Source organism: Paralichthys olivaceus, chromosome 13, assembly GCF_024713975.1.
Source record: "Paralichthys olivaceus isolate ysfri-2021 chromosome 13, ASM2471397v2, whole genome shotgun sequence".
In the NCBI taxonomy this organism is placed as follows: domain Eukaryota; kingdom Metazoa; phylum Chordata; class Actinopteri; order Pleuronectiformes; family Paralichthyidae; genus Paralichthys; species Paralichthys olivaceus.
Window position 1 is genome coordinate 18,219,738 of NC_091105.1, and position 21,070 is coordinate 18,240,807.

The window sequence follows — 21,070 nt, forward strand, 5'->3', positions numbered from 1 at the left end:
TTTTTTCCGTTTTTGTTTTCCATTGCAGAGTCTCACTGGGCGGAATTAACACCCATCTAAGTTTAAAATCTCCCAAAGGTCTTCCAGTCAACATTATACAAGGCTAAAAATCTCTTAGTGTAAAACACACTCCTGTGCTCACAAAAGATTTGACAAATAATAATCCTGCTCATATAAAACTAGCTCGCACATCAACAATGAAAATATATTGTTCTGTCACTGCAGAGAAAAGCCTGCAGAATCTCCAGTCGGTGTGTGTGCATGTGTGAGGGTTTAATCATGATGCAAATAAGCAGCATAATCATATTTAAATCAGCTATTAACATAATCTATCACCTGAGGAGTGACCCTCCTGCCTGCACACCAATCCATCATCAATGAACACACTAGCATTTGTTCTAATGACGAAACTGCCATCATGCCCAGGGCCAACAGGAAGATAAGTGTTATGAAAATGCATGGATCGGATTGGCTCTGTGTTACGTATCAGCTGAATGCAGTGGAGCTATTTGTCTGATATTCAATGAGCGGCGACGCATGAGGCAACTTATCAAAGTGACAGCAGCAGAGTAGGGTTCATTTAGTTTCACGTAAACACAGGATAAAAAGAAAGGTTCAAATGTTATGTTAATATGCAAGACACTAAGCTAGAAAGCTTAGAGGCATCAGGAATGAAGGCTGACTGAACTGGGACACAACAAAGCAAGATTAATAGTGGAAAGCTCCACTAGAGGTGGTACAAAAGTGCTGATAGACAAAACACCACTTAAATGTTTCTTCTATTAGAGCCTGAGTTTATCCACTGAACACACTCGGTGAACTTAATCACACTCATTACACATTAGACTCGGATATTTTGCTGTGAACAAGAAGGAGTGAAATGGACCTGATGATAAAGTCATGAAAAGAATAGAATCTGACAACTGACCGACTGAAAACTAGATGAAGTCAAGTCCTTTATAAACTGTCTCAGATAAAGTTCCCAAAAACTTGTTGTATAATAGTCAATGGTAGCGCTTGCAGTTTAGATTTTGGGCTAAATGCTACATCCAGCATTGTACCATGACAAAAAGTATGCTGATGTTTAGCAGTTATGTCTTAGCTTAGCATGTTAGAATGCAGGTTTCGTAGGTATTCGGCTTAAACCAGTACAAACTAATGTGAAAAATGACACCTACCAACTGATACAACTCATTAAGTCATTTTAATAAAACGCTCTGGCCCATAGCTGACCCAGACTGATAACTCCTGCTGAAGATATGAATTGTGGAATATTACATATCTGCTTATGGTTATGAGAAAAAATTGCGGCTCGGTAAATTATTCGTCCATAACGATGATCATACATACACTTGGATTGAAATTTTATATACACCTCATTTAATTCCCAATTTATCTGTTTTATTGATCATAATGAACAAAACTGTGCTAATGATTAAAAAGATTACTCTTCGAAACATAATTGCCTGCACGTTTAAGCGAGTGTAGATTAAAATTGACCACATGTGCCTCACATCGATGTGATTTCCTGGCGTGAAACATAATTTCAATATCATTACAATATTATAATACTATTGGTAAAGAATTTTGTTACAATTATTTTTTAGTTTTAGTTAGATTTTTTGGGATTCATGATGGTTTGGTGATATTTACTATCAATCTATACCCATAACAAAATAACTGCATCCTTTTTATCGACATGTAAAAAAAACAAATTAAAATCAGTTTCATAATGTTCAGTAGGCCATTGTTGAGTATTTAATGAAGCCTGGTTTTTAACTGATAAATAAAAGGTATGTTTCACAGATCTAAACTTGAAAACCATAATCAAAAAGAAATCGACTGAGAAAGTCACATACGTATGTGTTTGTCCAACTATCTTTACTGAACTCTTTCCAAAGAGGCTCACATAATGCTACACTAACAACATCACTCTGTTTCTGCCCCTGCTTCTCAGCAACAACTGTCGTTATTTGCAGAGCTGCCAGATATTTGAACAACAAAGTCTTGTTTTTTCTGCAAGGACGTCTTTACAAACCTACTGACAGAGTTTAATCATCATCGGCAATACCATGTTGGTGAGTCCAGGCACATTGAATGGGAAAAATTCAACATTGACAAAAGTGCTGCTCAGAGCACACACCATGCACTCGCTGACAAACCTCCAAAGCAGCATTTTGCTGTAATGAGTATAAGTGAGGGAGAGCTAAAATGAAGGAGTGTTAAATGGAGTGAAAATATCCAACCATCTGCCAGCAGGCATGAAAAGATCCCTTATCTTTCCACTGCTCCTTTACAGTGTTGTCCTTAATGGCCTGAATCAAGAGAGCAGCACTGTGGCACTGGTCACATACGACTATAAAGCTCCAGATATGGGCAGAGTTGTCATTGGTTTGTGTTTTAATGAGCAGCTGTGTAGTTGTACTGCAGGGCCTCTGTGTGTAAATATAGCACGACTGAAACACGACTGCACAGACCACAGAACAACACACGCTGAGTGTCTTTGTTGTCTCCCATATGTTTCTTCTTGGCATTTACTGAAGCTACTAAATCTAGATTCAAGCAAAGCTAACAGCTAAATGATTGGATGAGAGGCCTGTCAATCACACAAACACACACCACGACAAGGTTCTCTTTAACCTTCGGTATGTTTACATTCACAATAATATCCCACTGTTTAATAGATTATCTTAATACTCATCTCCTATGCAAGACACAACTGTGAAAAGTATTAAAAGGGTTGTTTCACATGCATTCGTTTTTATTTCACACACTTGTATTTGAAGTCCCTTTAACACACAGCACATGCATGTTCACACACACACCCCAACCAATCGAGGCAGATGGCCGCCCACACTGAGTCTGGTTCTGCTCTGAATTTTTTATCTCCACAGTCACTAAAGTGCTTCTCATAGTGGGAACTGTTGGGTTTCTCTATAATTTCTCTGTAAACTGCCTTGAGATAATGCATATTGTGATTTGGCGCTACACAAACAAAATTGAATTGAATAGTTTCACTGCAGATTTATCCTAATCATTTAAACTACCAAAGAAAAATCCTTTTTGCAGGAAAAAAAATCGAGGAGTCACATGTGAAGGATCCCTCTCCCAGGACAGAAGTGCAGTAGCTGTCGTTAACAGAGCACGGCAACAAAATAATAATCTTTAAAACATTCATGAGAAATATGGAGCTGTGAAACAATGTTTATACAAAAATAAATGTTACATAAAGAAACGTCTGATAAGAAGGGAGCAGTACGGACAATTGTAAATCATTGCGATGTTGCCAGGTCACTGCAGCAATCCTGGATCTGCGACAAATTCCACACTTGTCAATGTTATTTGTCTGATTATGAACTTAACTCTTTGTACATCACCGTCTACCAGACCATATTGTTATCTGTCCTTCATATTGACAGGACACTGATGAATGAGTTGCTAATGTGATTGTTAGAGTTGAAGCTCTAACAACTGTTATTTGATCTGTAGACATGTTTTGTGTGTGTCAGTGTCTCATCGATCTACAGAGATGTCACTGACACGTGGCCCTCCGGCTATAATCTAATCAGAAGAACACATCAGTAATAATCTGGATGAGGTCATACTCGCTTGTGTTCAAGTAGAGCAGCGCTGCTGACAAACTGCAGCCGAGTTCAAGAGTGACAAAAAAGTTAATGGTGCTGAACGAGACATTTTCAAATAGATCTGACTCTGGCTCATCAAACACACACACACCTCTCTGGTTCTTGACCAATGGATATTTCAGCAGTGAGAGGTAATTTGATCTAGCAGAAAGGCAGCAGTGATTTTATTTTACTCATAACTAAAGAGAGCTGAACGACTGTGCTATTTCATAGTCACTCATAAAACACACAAATGAAACGTGTTGGGAGTATAAATACAACGTATAAATCACATTTCACAATGAAATCATCACGACATCATTTATCTGAGTCCATACGATGACGAACGACTGTTTGATCTTAATAATCTGTACATCCTGTCAGTAATCGCACCGATTGCAAAAATTGCTGCATTACTATATGATGTCATCCTCTCACATCACAGTGAAGTTTAATGACATCATTCCCACCAAAAAGAATCATAAATTATCTTTTTTAAAGGTTGCTGCTATTTTCCTTTGGGACAACTGAAAATAAATATTTCAACTATGCATGATGTACAATTTCTGTATTATACCTCTATCACCACAATTGTCATTACTGCTCCCTTCATCGCTGTCAGACTTTATGTTTTGTATAAAAAAATTGATGCACTTCTCCATTTATGTTAGACACTGTCAAACCTCTGTCTGTGCTGGGAGAGGGGTCCCTCACGAGGTTTGGTAAAAATGTTAAAATGTGTATCAGTACTTCTATCCGTTGACCATGTGATAACTTTTACTTTATCTTTTACAATACAATTACATTCCAGTTAGATTCCATTGGCAATCCCGACAATTCAATTCACACTTTGAGACGAGAGGAAGTGCCACACTCATCGTGATGAATTAACACATCCACTGTATTAATGCTGAGTGGTGTCAGCATTACATGACTGCACACAAACAGAGCTGTACAAACCCTTTAATCAGATTAGAAGTCACAACTCACATTTCACCAAAGAGTGACAAAGTCAGCAGGGCCCAGCAGCACCTCTGCTGCTCAGAATAATCCTAAATTATTCATGTGCATCTCAATGAGGCTGCTGTCAGCAGGAAAAACACAGATTACTTATGTAAATCCTCAGTGGCAAAAGGTACGAGCTGTTACTGAACAGATGAAGTCTGAACTGTCACTTTCCTGCATGACAGAACATACTAACACCCTCCACACCATCACGTGGCCTCATTCGCTCTGTCGCTGTTTCTTTATACCTGCTCATTTATGCCTCCTACACGAGAGGCTGATCCCTCATCACAAGAGAGAGTGAACGATTAGTTACGCTAACACCATCTTACTAAGTTCATGACTCGCTTAATGTCATCTACAGAGCTAAAGTTATTATCAGGATGACAGGGTTTTGTAAATAATAGAAAAATGTGCCTTTAGAGTTGTGGATAAACATTGAGAAAAGGGATCTGAAAATATCTCAGTGAAGTTTAGCTTTGGTTTAAATATTACGTCACTCAACTGTAAACAACAAACAAGTTTTGTCCTTATTTAGTCAGACTTTGATGATTGCCATATGATCTGTGCTATAATGCTCTGAGCTGTTTTCCAGACCTGTGCACTTCCACTTCCTGGAACAGAACAATTAGTGGCACTTTCTACAACCTGAATTCTAAATGGGCAGTGAGGCAATTGCACCCCCCCCCAAGAAGAATACAATGGATGGAATTATGTCTAAGGCCACAAGTAATAATAATAAGTGTGCAGGAATCACGAAGTGAGATTTTTAAAATCTGACAACTCCATTCAGCTTTGACTCCTGCAGCAGATAATTCTGTTCCTCATATATCTGAGTCTCAGGCTACATCCACATTAACAGATTACATTTTTTGGAACACATCACTTCTGCTGTGTTTACACCTGCTGTCCACACTACTCCAGACCAGTCCAGCCCCAAAAGCATATTCTTTTGGAAACACTACAGGTCTCGTTTTATTTTTTTAAAACTCTGGCTGCAAATTACTCTCAACATTTTCACATGTAAAGATACACCAGATTTTATTACCTTATTGACTATTAAAACAACAATTCAAAGAGAGGGAAGGCACCAGACATCTGGAAATCTAAAATGACTGTGACGGGTCCCCTGCTATGTGACTGCTCATATAAGCTGTGAGCATGTCTACAGTTAAAGCTGAAACCAACTCACAGACTTAATGTGAAGACAAAACACAGTGTTTTACATAAAAAAAAATCTGAAAAAAGTTTTAATGAAACAAAAAGACAAGTCTTTCATTTTGCGACCCATCAGACGACCATCACACCATCAGACAGACCCACTGCTTCAAGGTCAAACTACTGCCTGTTTCTATTTATGCTTTAATCACAGGAGAAAACTCTTTTTATATTTAGGGGCTTGTTATTAGACAATGTTTAATAATAGATAATGTTTTTTATCATGTGGTTATCGTACTAAATTTCTTAAGAGCAGCATGAGAAAGTCTACTGTACCTTCACATTGTCTGGATGGAGACCCCCAGGGTGTTTGTCCATGTACTGACACAGGTCTGTGTGCTGTGAGACAAAAACAAAACAACTAAATGTTAATACAGTAACATGGAAAAGTTTTAAAACTTGTGAGAAGCTATTCAGCACATTCATACAGCGGCTACTTTCCCTGGCATCAGGCTCAGAGTACATGAACACATGACACACGGTCTGATGTCCCTCAGTCAGGAAGTAGTGAAAGGAGAACAGTTTGTCAGAGGCTTCCTTTGTTTATACAACAACACCACCCTAATTGTGACATCAGAGGATAATAGCCACTGTGTGAATATGATGAATGGATATATATGTTCTGTATTTATATAGAGCTTTAGTCTTGATGACCACTCACATTACAGTTTTCCCCATTCACCTATTAACACACACATTCATGCAATGCATCTGTGTGCAGTGCTTTTCTCGATCACACATCAATCACACACTGACGGCACAGCCGCCTGGGACAATTTGGAGTTCAGTATCTTGCCCAAGGACATTTTGCCATGCGGAAAGCAGAAGACTGGGGTCTAACCGCTGACCTGAGAGGACGACCTGGTCTACCTCCTGAACCAGTCACACGAGCCAACATTAATCTTGATGTCATGGTGGTTGGGTGTCATTTCTAGTAACTGTCAGGCAGAGATGGTCCTCAATGCTGAAATTCCAAATACAAAAATCTGTTGCTCTTATAGGTGCTCTTATATCTGTGATTTGCTTGATAGCTGAGATAATCTCTCCGAAAACCTCCATCCACAGACATGCATGCAGTCTTACTCGTCCACCCCTCATCCCAGTGTATTGTTAACGGATTAGTATTCTCCACTGAGCAAGTCACACAGATGCTTCAGCGTGAATGTACAGTACCTGTCAGTCTTACTCAAAACCTGTTTTGTATCGGTTTTCATTTCTCTAAGATATATTTCATTGTCTTTTTCCCTTTTGTGTCTTTATCCTCTTCCTCATATATTTCACCCTCTTCCTGTCAGTCATCATTAGCCTTGAGAGGAGAACAGTAGAATGATATTTCCACGGTGAAAAGCCCTTTATATGTAAAACAGCACAGGATGGTATATCAACATGAAACCAGCAGTTCAACGCATTTGTGTGATGGAAATTCCAAAGACAGTCTTTTTGGGATTCATCATCACATGTATAACTGGGTAACTACAATCATCAAATCATTCCACTCCAGTCCAGCAGGGGGTGGTAAAGCAGAAGACCATACAACAATGATGATGGTACATAAAATCAAGATACTCTAGTAAACATTGAGTATTCAAAATGCAAGACTGAAACTAAGGAATCTGTTTTTATGAGCTACGGCAGAGATTGGCTGAAATAAAACACTTGAGTACTCAACCAATCAGGAATCTTCACATGAGGGGTCGTGCTTTCGTTTTTTTGGGGTTAAAATACAGAACTTACTGTTTTATAAGGGTTGTCGTCTATATGAGTCTTCTCTTCAACCACATTTGCACATTTACGAATGTAATAAGACAAATAGCCACCAGGATCAATTCATTAGAGAAAAATAAATTCCATTCAAAGGATTATTTAGTCAAATACATGAAAGGAGGCTTTCACAAGTGACCTTGTGTAAACCAAACTGATCGCTGCTCTCGTTCTTCATTTAAACATGACACACTGAGCTCCACGTGAGTCTCAGCAGATCTCCTTTCAAAGCTGAACCTTTGACATGTGTTCTATCTGCCAACAAAGGGCATCACACTATCTCATTAAATGCATGGAAAGCTGAGTCAGCTAGTTCTTGTTAAGAGACTTGGCCTTGCTCAGCATTTCAGGATCAGACACTGACCTGAATATGAATGTGACCATCAGAGGTTGTTTTCAATTTTCACAGATGCAAGGAGACAACAGGGCTTGAGCCTCTGGATTTTGAAGTCTAAAACATGTTTTCTTTCTCAGGTCTGGGGTGAAGCGTAATTTCTGAATTGTACCGTTTTTTGCAGCTTCAATTTGGTAAAAACAGAATTATAGCTGAGATTTATTGTGCAGGTTGAACTCATTACTTTTTTGGAGAAGCTCTTTCTAACTTAACTCGCTCCTTGTTCTTCTTTGGTCTGTTCAGGGTCCACATCCTGCTGCAAACATGTGTCCCTGGTCAGGCTCTATTCATTGCAGGTGTTAAACTTCAGAGAAGGCAAAAAAATCTTGACAACTCCCATAATTTTTCACTATCACTGATCCATTGTTGTAATGTTCTATCTCCTGCATATCTCTTTACCTACAGTGTTCTGTTCCTCTCATAATTCTCAAACTCAATTAAATAAGACTATTTCCAGTGTTTTGTCTTTCTTCAAGAGTTTGGCCTCGTTTCCAATCCTGAGAATTGGGTTAGAAACTGCTTCTCGTCCTCTGAGACCAGTACAAGTCTTATTTTGTGTATACTTTTGCTGACTGGAGCATTGAATTGTTAATTTAGCAGATTCTGTATCTGTGATGAAGTTGCTTTTCAGACTCTCAGAGAGCTGAGCTTGGTGTATTGATCTTGTGATGGTGTGGTCACTGCTGGTCTGCCTGATTGTGCTTCTGATAAAACCGATCCAGTTTCTGCAAAGTGTTTTACACGTCCATCCACTGCCCCTTTAGAAACCATTACTGTAGCTTCACGCTTTGAAGTTTCAATGATGCCATTTTCCCACTATTGCTATCATAGAGCTGCCTAATAAGTGCTGATCTCATAGGCATATTTATTAATGGTGCTCCAATTTTTCGGACTGATCACTGGAAGCAGTATCGGTTGATATTGATCACTGATTTTATTTTCAAAAATCAAATCTACTTTAATAAACCCTGAGCATAAATTGGGTGACATTAACAGCTTTTCTAGAATAGAAGTAATACATGTATGAATCAGTATTGTTTAATTAAATATTAAATATTTATTTTTCAAATTTGATGCATATGTTTCTGCATACCACACAATATATCATACTACAGTCTCATTCTCCTGAAACATTGAATTTTTAATAAAAATGGCCCCCTGCATTCCTGTTCTGTGCACAGACACACAAGCCATTGGTCTGGTACCGAGCAAAGAGTGGAAAAAGCAAACTGCTTTAACATTCTTCAAGTGTCCTGTAAACAAGAGAATGCCGCAGCTCACATTTATGTGGGTCAAATATTGAAAACCAAAACTAAATCAGTGAGTAGACAAATAAATCAAACTAAACACACAGTCATCAGTTTTCCTTTTAAAACTTACTTTTTCCTCTAAACAAATATGAAAAACAGATTCTCAACCTGACTTGAACCCTCTGCAGTCCACACACACATGGCCCAAATGGGAAATGTCAGTGTGGCAGATTGCAAACTCACCACATACTCAAAGACCAGAGTCAGGGTTTCCTTGGTGTGGATGATGTCATGGAGGAGCACGATGTTTGAATGCTTCAGGCCTTTTAGAAGAGACGCTGTGGACACAGAACGGAGAGAGACAGAGAGTTTGTGTGAAGCACATTTCCAGATACCGGAGAACCAACTATGATCCTTCATTAGCAGCACCATTAGAATTCAACACTTCATACAGGGGATTAAAAGATTAAAACAGACGGAGAAAATACAGGGTGGATTTACCACGGGCAGTTCTCATACTCATTTGTTCAACATGGTTATGATGCAATAGAGGTTCATGAGTGGAGTAGTGAGATGGTGTCCAGGGAAAGATGATCAAATCACCCATTACTTTACAAGCAAAGCAGTTACTGAGAAGGCCGGGTGTGATCAGCACAATCTGGGACAGACTAAGACTTTCACATGTAGTTCCCTTCATCTGCTCCACACTTTGACAACAATCAGGGAGGACAGAGCAAACAATAAAGATTTGATAGATCTCACTCATTATACCATCAACTTGATTTACAATCCAAAGGCTTATAGAATTTATAGGGGTCAGTTTCTTATTGATTCATTAAAATGATATACAGCTCAGTGAACTGCTTCTTACAAAGACAAATCTTTACACCAAACAAAAGCTGTGTCCCTTCAGCAGCTGCATTTTTGAATTTGAAGACGGAAAAGATTTACAAGCACATTTTCAAATAATAATCTTGCAAAAAACCAAATTGTTCTGCTTCCAACAATTACCTGGACAAATTTACCAACAAATAACTGCCTGGCCCCAGTGGAGCAATTCAGGGAATAGTTTCACTGGGACAGAATGTGAGAGCCGCATAATAAGTTAAATTTTTATTATAAGACATAAATGGGATTTTCAGATGGCTGCCAATGTTGTTAATTTAGCAAACACAAACTTCTTTTTCAAGGGCATAGGGGAGCGTCGACGGACAGATCCTCAGAGAGCTGGCAAGTAATGGAACCTCATGAATACATTCATCCTGTATGAGAACCTAAAGGTTGTTAAAAAAAATCACAGAAGCAGATGAAAGGCAGGAGAGAAAGACACCTCAAAGATCCTGTCACCAGCTTGAAGATCATACCCTGCACTCATACATCCACCCCATCTCTGCTAATGGGCATAAGTGCGTCTAGTTTTAATAAGTATGGAGATACACACTCACACATACACTCAATCACACATACACTCACACATACACACATACACACACACACACACACACACACAGACTTGGCTCTCCTCAACTGGACACATTATTTCATTCAGTAGTGGTCTCTCCAGCTCAGTAATTGCTGAATTAGTTCATTTCAAAGTGCCTTTCTGATCCGCTCACAGGGGAAGAGTGTGTGTGTGTGTGTGTGTGTGTGTGTGTGTGTGTGTGTGTGTGTGTGTGCGTAGGCCAACATCTATCTTCATGAGGACACATTTGACGAATGGACCTCGTAGAATGAGGACACATTTTTGCCCGTCAAAGGGTTGAGACTTTGTCTTTAGCCTCAAACATACAGAATCCTTTTCATATCTCTTGTTGATTTTCAAATAGCAGCTGTTCATGTTTCTTCCCCTAGCTCGTAAAACTAGTACCAGTCGTAAACCTCCGTGGAATGGGGGTTCTATTGGCCTGTGTTAAAGGGATAATTCACCGAAAATGAAAAATCACTCATTATGTGGATGGAGGGGTGGGTGAAGTCCACAAAACACTTTTGGAGTCTCAGGGGTAAACAGTGTTGCAGCCAAATCCAATACAATTGCAGTAAATGGAATCTCTTCTTCAGACAGAAATAAAAACATAACAAGTTGTGTTTTTTACGGTGTTGAATATAAACGTCGGGGCTTGTGGACACTTGGATGACACCACACGAGCAGTATGGAGGCATGTTATGTTTTTTTTTCCTGTTGGTTTATTACGTCTGAAGCAGGACTCACTTTGGCTGTAACACTGTTTACCCATGATCTCCTTCAACTTCCTTGTCATTAGTGAGTCCTCCTCAAACTGGTCTAAAATATACTGACACTTGGTATTGTTTGGGTGCTGGACGTTTTGTGCAGAGCTTTTATAAACACTCTAGGGTGCAGAGTTAAGTTAGAAGACTTTTTGTTTGTCCAGTTTATCTGTATTTTTCACAAAATGAAACTGAATTTCGTTATTATTGTTCACTTGTGTGGTTTAATATACAAGTTTTAACGATTTACTTAATGATTTACCTTAACATGTCTGCTATTCCAGATGTTATTCCAGAACTAATTGACACAATCGTCAGACATTAGTTTCCAACCTTTCAAAATAAAAGCTCTGTAATTCAGCTTTATATCAAGCATTGCAGCAACAAAATGCATATCGAGAAATTGCCAAACAGGAAGTGATTCTGCAACATTTAACATTTGAGCTACTGGCAACAAGAGGCATTTTCTTTGCGAGCAACGGAGATTAAACTTTTTATCATCTGTTGTTTGTGTAAAAGGTTCAGTTCAGAGCACACACCTGCCTGCATCCCTCCTGGGCGCCTTGGATGCTGTCTCCAGTAAACGATAAAAACCTAGACACACTTAAGTTCCACTGATGTAAGATGCAATAAAGATCTAATAAAGCAGGGATACAGAATTTCAGTAATGATAGACTTATTTCTACTTAAACCTTTTACCTTCTCTTATGGCTGTGAAGGGCGTTCCCTCCTCCTCTTGTAGACGAATCACCTTCAGAGCCACCAGTTTGCCATTCACCCTGTCAGCGACACACAGACGGAAAAAAATGAGTTGGGCAATCTGGTGGTTTTGACATAATATGAAAATCTATTGAAGAATCTGCGAGGCTGTGGCCAAGTGAGAAACTGTTAAGTTGATGAAAGGTAATTTAGCAGCGGTGGAGTGAGACGAGGGTACAAGACCACAGGGTTACACCTGAATGAAGCTCACCAATCAAAGCGGCTGCAGCAGAATAAACATTGTTAGAGAGAAGATTAGAGTGTGTGGAGCTTCATACATATAGTGTGTGGACTGTCATTAGCACAGCCTGGGAGAGCAGCACCAAACCATAATAAAGTGGAACATAACCATAACCATCTATAGTGATTCATAAAAAAGGAATTGCAAACATGCCGTATACAGAAAATTTGCATAAAACTATTAAGTGTAACTGTTATTCCTTTTTTCATTTAATTAATGTTTTCAGTTATAGCAGTGCTCCCGTATAATTAAATGCAATATCCACCGTCTGCATGAGTGACTCTTATGAACTATGAAGAAAAGAGACTGGATTCAACTGTGATTTGACATGCACACACTACTTACTTGCTCTTCCCCTTGTACACTGTGGCATATGATCCCTCTCCCAGCTTCTCCAGCTTTTCATAGGAATCTGCCTTCCCAAACTTGGGGCTTGTGGGCTGAGAGAAGAGAAAAAAAGATATGAAAATGTAATATGATAGGATCAACTCAGTAACCTAAAAAAAGACAAGTCCCTGAGGATTTCCAGGAAGACATTACATGCCTATGAGTGATATTAAAATCTGGAGGCTTCCCACTGCATCATACGGGAGGTGTAATGCCAGAGAAGAGGAGGAGAGAAAATCTCACAGTCTCCATGTGAGAAATATGAAGAGGACTTATCATTTATTAGTCATCTCGTAACTTTTAGCACTTTTCCCGATATTTCACTGAGGAAAGAAGCAATAACTGCAGTCTTGAGGAATAAAATCCATGACTGAATATATTCTTCTCAACTGGTAAGAATGTTGATTATTGTATCTGAATTGGTGAAACACAGCTGAAGAGTTATTTTTACACCTTAGAGTTCATATACTTTATTCAAATGTTATACTGTAGGTTGTCACTCAGAACTTCACACGTAGCTGGGAAGCTCAAACTGGAGATTTTCTAAAATGTTGACCTGTAGCCCCAGAGGCTAATTCATAGCCGACACTTAAGCCGAGCTAATCTTCTGCTACTACTGCTGCTCTGATAAAAAACAAGATGCCTGCTCCCTAAATGTCTTTACATTGGTGTTTGCCATGATTGAAGAGTAGAAGATGTGTTAGCATCGTACCTTAGTGAATATTAAAATGGCATTTAGTAGAGCACATACCTCCCCCGAGGCCCAACGGTCCCCTTACATTTCAATCCACATTTATTTGGCTCTGCACCAAATCCCATACACTCAGATATCAGTGCCTCAATAAATTAATTTATTTTTTTCAGTATGATCCATGAATTATTCCCTCGTAAATCTTACAATGTGGAGAGAAAGTGATTCCTGGATCTGCCCCTTTGTCCGAATCCATGCCAAAATTTAATGGGATCTTTCCTTGACCGCTACCTCATCCTTCCACCAAGTCTCAATAAAAATGTTGCTTGCTTAATGTTGCTAACACACAGACATACAGCGATGAAAACATGAGCTCCTCGGTGGAGGCAACAAGTAACCTGGGAACAGCATGAAAAAAAGGAACAAGATATCAGAGCCAGGTCTAAATGAGGATGTTGTTTTAAAAAGCCACGGGGTTCTCTAATGGACGTCTAATGGATAAAGTGAGAAAAGCTGGGTTGAAAAGCACTTTCTACTCGGAAGCTTCCAACTTGGCCCACTGACAGTAAGTGTCCGTGCTGATTAAAACCTGATATCTCCTATAATCGGCTGAGGAGTCCACTATCTCTCATCTCAACACAAGTGCTCATCTGTGAAACGTCTCTGAGAGAGTTGAGTTGGTAGCACTGCCTGAACGAAAAGGCTGCGACAAGGACAATTTACACATTTTCATAATCCTGGCTGAAGCTATTCATTAGTGTCCTGCAGTGATGCTGGCAGGCATTCAGTCAAGCCTCATATCACACTTATTAAATCTTATTTGTGTGCACATTCATTAGGCATTTCCCGTTTGGTGCTAAATCAAAAGGAAACCAAATATGTATAAAAACCTGAAAATCTCATGTGCATGATTTAGAAAACCGTATTGTTTGCAAACAGACTTTAATTAACCATGTGAAAGACCCCAGGCTGGTTTCAGATGAAGAAAAGGTGCCAAACAACACCTGGGACCAAAAGAAAGCGATTGGCACCACCTTGAAAATCCACCTCAAAGCCAAACTAGTGCTGAGATGTGCTTTTTAATTCATCTGTTTTTTAGTGATAATTTGAGCCACAGTGCACTGCAGAGCCCCATGTTAAAATTCTGTTAATTCATTCTTTCTTCATCAATCTTCACTCAATTCGATGACAAAAACGAAACAGAACATTGGAAATGTTTGCAAATTTTATTAGAGAAGACAAATTAAAGAACCTTCTGCTTTATGAAAGTTAAATGTTTTCTTGGGTGAACACATCTTTCAAACATAGTTGAAGTCTAGTCCAGGTGTTGAGAGACAAAACCTTCATAGCTTACAATGCATATCACAGCAAAACCCAAGACATGAGGTCAAACGAGGAGCCTGCAGAGACAGAGTGGTATCCAGGCTCAGATCTGATGAACAATTACAGTTATCATCATTAGCGTACGTGACTGAGATGAAGTAGAATAGGCAGGAAACAAACATCCCTCTGCTGAGGTATGGCATTTTTGCTTAAAATTGTCAACCATTAGCTCCAGGCTGAAGCAGCCAAACTTATGTGTGTATTGAATTGCCTAAGAAATCATTCATGAATCATTTATAAGACAAAACATTTCTTATTTTGTCTTTCAAAAGCTAGTTTGGTCCACTGTCAATTTAATATACTGAACCAAACCCAAACTGCCCCTGACCGCTATGTTTGATAGAGATAGAGGCGCTGTGTGAAAGAGAGTGCAAATGGGTGAATTGCAAAACTGCACTGCAAAGTTCTTTGAGTGGTCATCAACACTAGAAAAGTTGTAAATGCATTTACCATGATAATTAATCACTTGTTTTCTTGGGCTTTTGAACAAGTGTTTGCTACTTGCTACTGATTCAGGCATCATCAGGTACAGGAATATGCATGTGATTGGCATGTTTATTATTTTAACAAGCATAAAGAAAGAAAGATGCTGAAATTGTTGACTTTCAACAGTCACACAAACACTGTTGTTTATATGATTACTTACAGAACTGGGGCTGGAGTGTCGGCGCAGTTTGGGGGACTCCTTGCCGGCAGAGGAACTCTTGGCGTTGATGCAGGCATTGTTCTCGGAGTGGACCCTCTTCACCTGACTGGCAGGCTTCTCGAACGGGTCGAAGCCGCTCTGCGTGCGCTGAACTCTCACCTTCTTGTCCTCAGGGATGGTGTCCAGGGGCTTGATGACCGAGTCTGTTCCCTGGCAGCTGCGTGTGGACATCTTTGTGACACATATCTGTCAAAAAGCAAGACGACAGGGAGAGAAGGAAGGAGAGAGAAGATAAAAATGAGCATTAAAGAAAAAAAAAATCCATCTGCGATTACCAGCGTTCAGCCAAAAACTGAATGTGCCCCTGTCTTCTAGATGCCGTCTGTGTTTCATCTCTCTGTCAGCCTTGGTCTCTTCCCTCCCTGCAGTGCATTGCTGCTACCTCTCTGCTAAGATGAGAGTCTTTTTATCTCCATCTCTCTTTTCTCTGATCAAAACAGCTCCAGTCTCTCTCGGCTCTGATGCACACACACGACTGACTGCTGCGAGTGCTGCTTCCATACTGTGCATTCACAAAATTCCACCTTATCTCTGACACAAATCTACCCATCCATAGGATTGTCTCCTACAAGCCCACTGGGCACACACACACAGCCCTCCACACTCCACATCTATTCTCCAGCACAAAGCACCTTGCCAGCCGCTCCTCCGCCATGGACTGTGTGCATTGAACACAAAAGACGCAGGCGGCATGACATGTTTTGCCACGGCTCCGTTCAGATTAAATATTTAGGCCTAAACTCCCCTGCAGGAAGAACTTCTAATTACCCTAATACACAAGGAGGAGTCATCTTGCAGTGGGCTTGCATGGTATTTAACTTGGGCCAGGTTTCACAATGGTGCAGTTCCCACGACACAGACTTCCTTCTGTGTGACAATGTTAAGTTTTTATAACAGTTATTGATAGTGATGTCAAACTGATATACTGGGAAAAAAAGTCTTTACTTATTGTATGAAGAGTGGCCAGTTGTGGTATTAACTGTATGTACATTTTAGAAAATTAACAAATTGTTTTTAAACCCTGTGTGTTTCTCAACTGTTACTTGAAAGAAAGTCAGCAGCAAGGGTGGATGATAACAAAGTATACTTGCTAGTATAGCCTACTGTAAATAAGTCAAATTATTTCCTTTACGTGTGCTTCGATTTTTATCTTAATTTCCTCTTCTACAATTCAGTAATGGAAAAAAAAACATTTATTTGTATTTATTTTCACTGAAGTGGACATGATGGGTTCTTTTGCTTACATTTACATAAAAATAATATTATAAGCTCTTACTCTTACTATGACACACTGTTACAGATTAAACAGCTCAAAAGCGTGTACATAGTTATAATTTGTCTCCACTTTGACAACATTAATTTGTTGCTCACACATTATTGCATCCCTAACAATAACAATTAAAATGTATTAATATTTATTCTGATAAGTAAGTTTAGATCATAATATTATAATTAATATTAATATTAATATAATATTATAACTTAACTCAATTGAGATTTCAAATAAAGGATGTTGTAATATCCTTGTTGTAATATGTATCCTCGGAAACTGTCGTCCAGCACATGATAGTCACATTTCAGCTGTAAATGATTTAACCTGGATAGAGTGCCAGAACATCCTGCTCTGAGTCTCCGGTTTCCTAGAAAGTTCACTGCTTGTGGTATGGCTAAGGCTTTCTCTTTATTTTATTCTATTAAGCTATTCATTGTAAATTATAGTAACACCTTTACGAAGTAGAAAATAATTATATAGGTTTGTTTTGGTCCTCTGTTCTGTGGCACTTTCTCATTAACAGCCTCCGTGCTGTCTTTGGAAGATGATACCTCCTGTCAGCTTCATTGTTGCTATTCATTATTGTTATAAAACACACCTGAGCTTGGTTACCATTGCCTGTTGACACGAGGGATAACGTGTATGTGTGAATGCTGCGTTAATGACCAGGCTTCTTTGTTTCTTAAAGAGCTCATATTATCCAAACCGAGCACTTCACTCTCAAGATACAGGCTTATTTCTGTTTGGAGAGTCTCAAAGAGCTGCATCCTTCCGATGCGGCATTTGAAGACTAATTGTGTCACAGTGGTGCGACTAGACTGTTCCAATTCGAAGGCTCCTCCAAATGGGAACGACAATCTTTCCTCCCACCCCCGAGCAATGGAGACTCCACCAGGTGGACCCATCCCAGCTCAACATATCCCATGATTAATTGTGCCTCAGTGACAAACTGTTTTTAAAAAAAATTGGCAAAAAAGTGAGAAGAATCTATAAGTATTCAACCGAACAGCTAACACCTTCTTACAACGTTTTTAATCAACACAAAAAAACGTATCTCTGCTGCTAGATGATGGCTGTAAGAGCAGAACATGCTGGTGATGCAATGAGACCGTCTCATTATGGTTCGGCCAATGCTGTCTGTAGACCGGGTCCTCTGAAGGATGTGGCCCCTGAATTGAGACGCAGCTTTTGTGAAGAGCCTTAACAGTCAGTCCAGTGCATGGATTATGGGAAGGCCAACTGATTTGTGGAAGGAAGCAGGTGCTCTGCTACATCTGGTTTCCTGTTGCCAGGATGGGAACGCCCGCCAAGAGAGCCGAGACGCAATTACACCGTATCGATTCTGGTTGAAGAACAGCCTCTTTAATCACTACCTCTCCCACCACCGCTCCTACCAATGCACACATGTACACATATAAACAAACTGTGATACACAGCATTGTTTCCCTATCTATAATTTATTCTGCGCTGGAGCAGTGACCTGTTTGCCCCAAAGGGATCAGTAAGGATTAATCTTATCTCAGGGTTGTCATACAATAATGGAAGAGGAGGGTAGTAACACAGTGGGCAGGCCCAGGCTAATGCAACTACGTCCAGAGAAGTAGTTACTGATGACATTAGCTTGAACGATGACAAGAACCACAGAGGCCATAAAAGACCAATCAACCATGGAGCCTACTTATGTGCTCTGCTAACTCAAGGCTCTCAGCCATGTTAACTTGGCCACATTCAGGGCTCGCCCCCTGTGTGAACGCCTTTCCATTTTACAGAGACAGAGCGGGGCTATCAGCTTGCCTGGGCTCATCATCGTGGGCTCAAAACGATTCTCAGAAGATACACTAGAGAAGAGATGGAAAAAAAAAAAACGGCTTCCTCTTCCTCACCTTCCTCTCCGTCAAACCACACTGTCTGGACTGCACAAGCCTTTGTTTCAGTGTTCTTCAATACACAGATAAAGCTGTGTGTATGTCTTGCTAAAAATAGCTGGTGCTGGCTCAAACACTGCAGCTTTTTGTGCAATGCTTTGGTCAGGCCTTCTGACAGAGATGTGAACCACAGATGGGTGAACATAGTGATGGCCTGATACAACAATGACTGCCTTTAACAGAGGAGCTGATCCGAGGGTTAGGCTGACATGTTAGAATAGCGACGTATGTGCAAGGTGCAGTTCAGATGATTGACACACTGCTAACCACATTCCCCAGCAAGGAGAAAATAAGGATAAGGCATGTTAAGTAAAATTTAAAATGCATTTTTGAACTATGCATGTTTTCATTTTCTGACTTCATTTTGATTTTTTTATTACATCACTTAACATAAGATGGGGGATATTGTTCTGTCAATATAGACTTCATATTGTCTGTATTATTTGTGTGTTGACTCTTGACCTTTGAGTGATTATCTACAATGATGATCTGTATTGAGATATCCTAATATACCCACTAAGTTTAGTGAAGATTCTTCCACTTGTTGAATAACTTTGTCCACACACAGACGGGGTGAAAGCAAAACCCTGCTTTGCAGCACAAAGGTTAAGAAACTGTCTTTCCACCAACCAATTGCATGACAGTGAAGATTGCATTTTGGACTGGATGGGCTGGGGATCAAAGGTTGCAGGTTTGAAATGAGGTGGAGGACGTTAAGATGCATATCCTTCTCTCAAAATCCACAGCTATGTCCTGCTGAAAAAGCACCAAACTTTCCAACTCTGTGCATAAAAGTGACAATAAAGAATTCTTCTTCCTAAAAAAATGTATAATCAGCATTTCACCTAATTTTCTTGCAAATACAGAAGAGCTATATAAACAGTTTTATACACTGGACAGTTATAAATACTAGACACAGTTCTGTATACCTGGTCAACATAACTCATTGACTATTTCCCATACCTTGGGATATGGGTTTGGGAAGCAACTTATCATGACTGGTTGTGATGACAACTTTTGTCCCCACCGAAACATAATTTATTAATTTATGAGTTTTCATTCATTTTGTTATGAAAACTCATCGTTTCTTTTTTGGCACACCTTCACAAAAACGTTCCCATTTCCTGAATTATGTTGGACTCCAGTCAAAGCCAAAGTGACTTCTCTCTGCAAGTCACTTTCATAAGGTGTACCAGAAAAACAAAGAATCTAACTGCACTTTGCTATTTCACTGCTCTGTCTCCATCATATTGAACATCGGCCTTAGGGTATTGTGGATGAGACTCTTAATTACATGGTGAAATAAAATATTCCAACAGCTAATATCCCAACATCCCCAAGATAAGAGGCTTTTCATTACATCAGTATGTGCAGTACCTCACCACTGCAGAAAAACGACTATATATAGTCAGCGCTATACAATATTTTCAACTATAATTGGATTAGCATAGAAATTGTATACTGAACAATTTATGGTTCTGTCTCGAACACAGCTCTCAAGAATGAACTGCATCACACTGTCTGTACTTGTGATTTCTTGAAATTGAGACATTGTTAATCTCTAATTCTGAAGCTGGTTGTGTCATTGATATGTTTTTGATATGTATGTGGAGACTGGCACACTTTACTAAGACAGAGAACTGGAGTGGTGTCTCGGGAGCTTGTGTGTCTCGGGAGCTTGTGTTCTCTGTCGGGGAGAGGAGATGACTTTACTGCTGACTTTGGGCTTTTCAACTCTGCAGACCTCTTACATGCACAAAAAAAACCTATAAAACACACTAGCGGAAAGAAACACTGAAAAAGCACAGTGGTTGCTGCCTGATTCAAACACACACACACACATTCATTGAGTCCCAGCCGTAACCTTAACCCAACCACCATTCGCATCCTTCACCAGGATGTTTTCCCTCTTTCGGACTGGGCTTTAGTCCACTTGAGGTCTTGTGGTCCTGACATGGTAAGTGTTTATGGTAGAAAGAGGTCCTCAGAGCAACAAAGGCAAGTAAACACAGACACACACACACACACTTTAATATACTGATCTTACAGCATATGAGATAAAGGTTGTAAGGTAAAATACAACAAACCGTAGGAATATGAAATGAAATGTTAACCTACAACAGAGAGAAGTTACATAATGATCCAGAGAGTGATCATCTCCCTCCTGCACACTGCTTACATTTTCATGCATTCATAATGACTAAGCATCGACTGTTGGTTCCTTGACA

At 39.6% G+C, this 21,070-nt stretch overlaps 1 protein-coding gene across 4 annotated transcripts in view; it reads right to left on the reverse strand.

The window, feature by feature from the left end:
* cdk14 (cyclin dependent kinase 14) overlaps positions 1-21,070 on the reverse strand; it is a 135,762-nt gene that overhangs the window by 75,691 nt on the left and 39,001 nt on the right. For all 4 annotated transcript variants that reach the window (XM_020091284.2, XM_069537971.1, XM_020091285.2 and 1 more), the window contains 5 exons: positions 15,585-15,830; positions 12,823-12,917; positions 12,177-12,256; positions 9,495-9,589; positions 6,123-6,185 (listed from right to left, as the gene is read on the reverse strand). In XM_020091284.2, the coding sequence (XP_019946843.1) occupies positions 6,123-6,185; positions 9,495-9,589; positions 12,177-12,256; positions 12,823-12,917; positions 15,585-15,830 (579 nt within the window). The remainder of the gene's footprint in view (positions 1-6,122; positions 6,186-9,494; positions 9,590-12,176; positions 12,257-12,822; positions 12,918-15,584; positions 15,831-21,070) is intronic.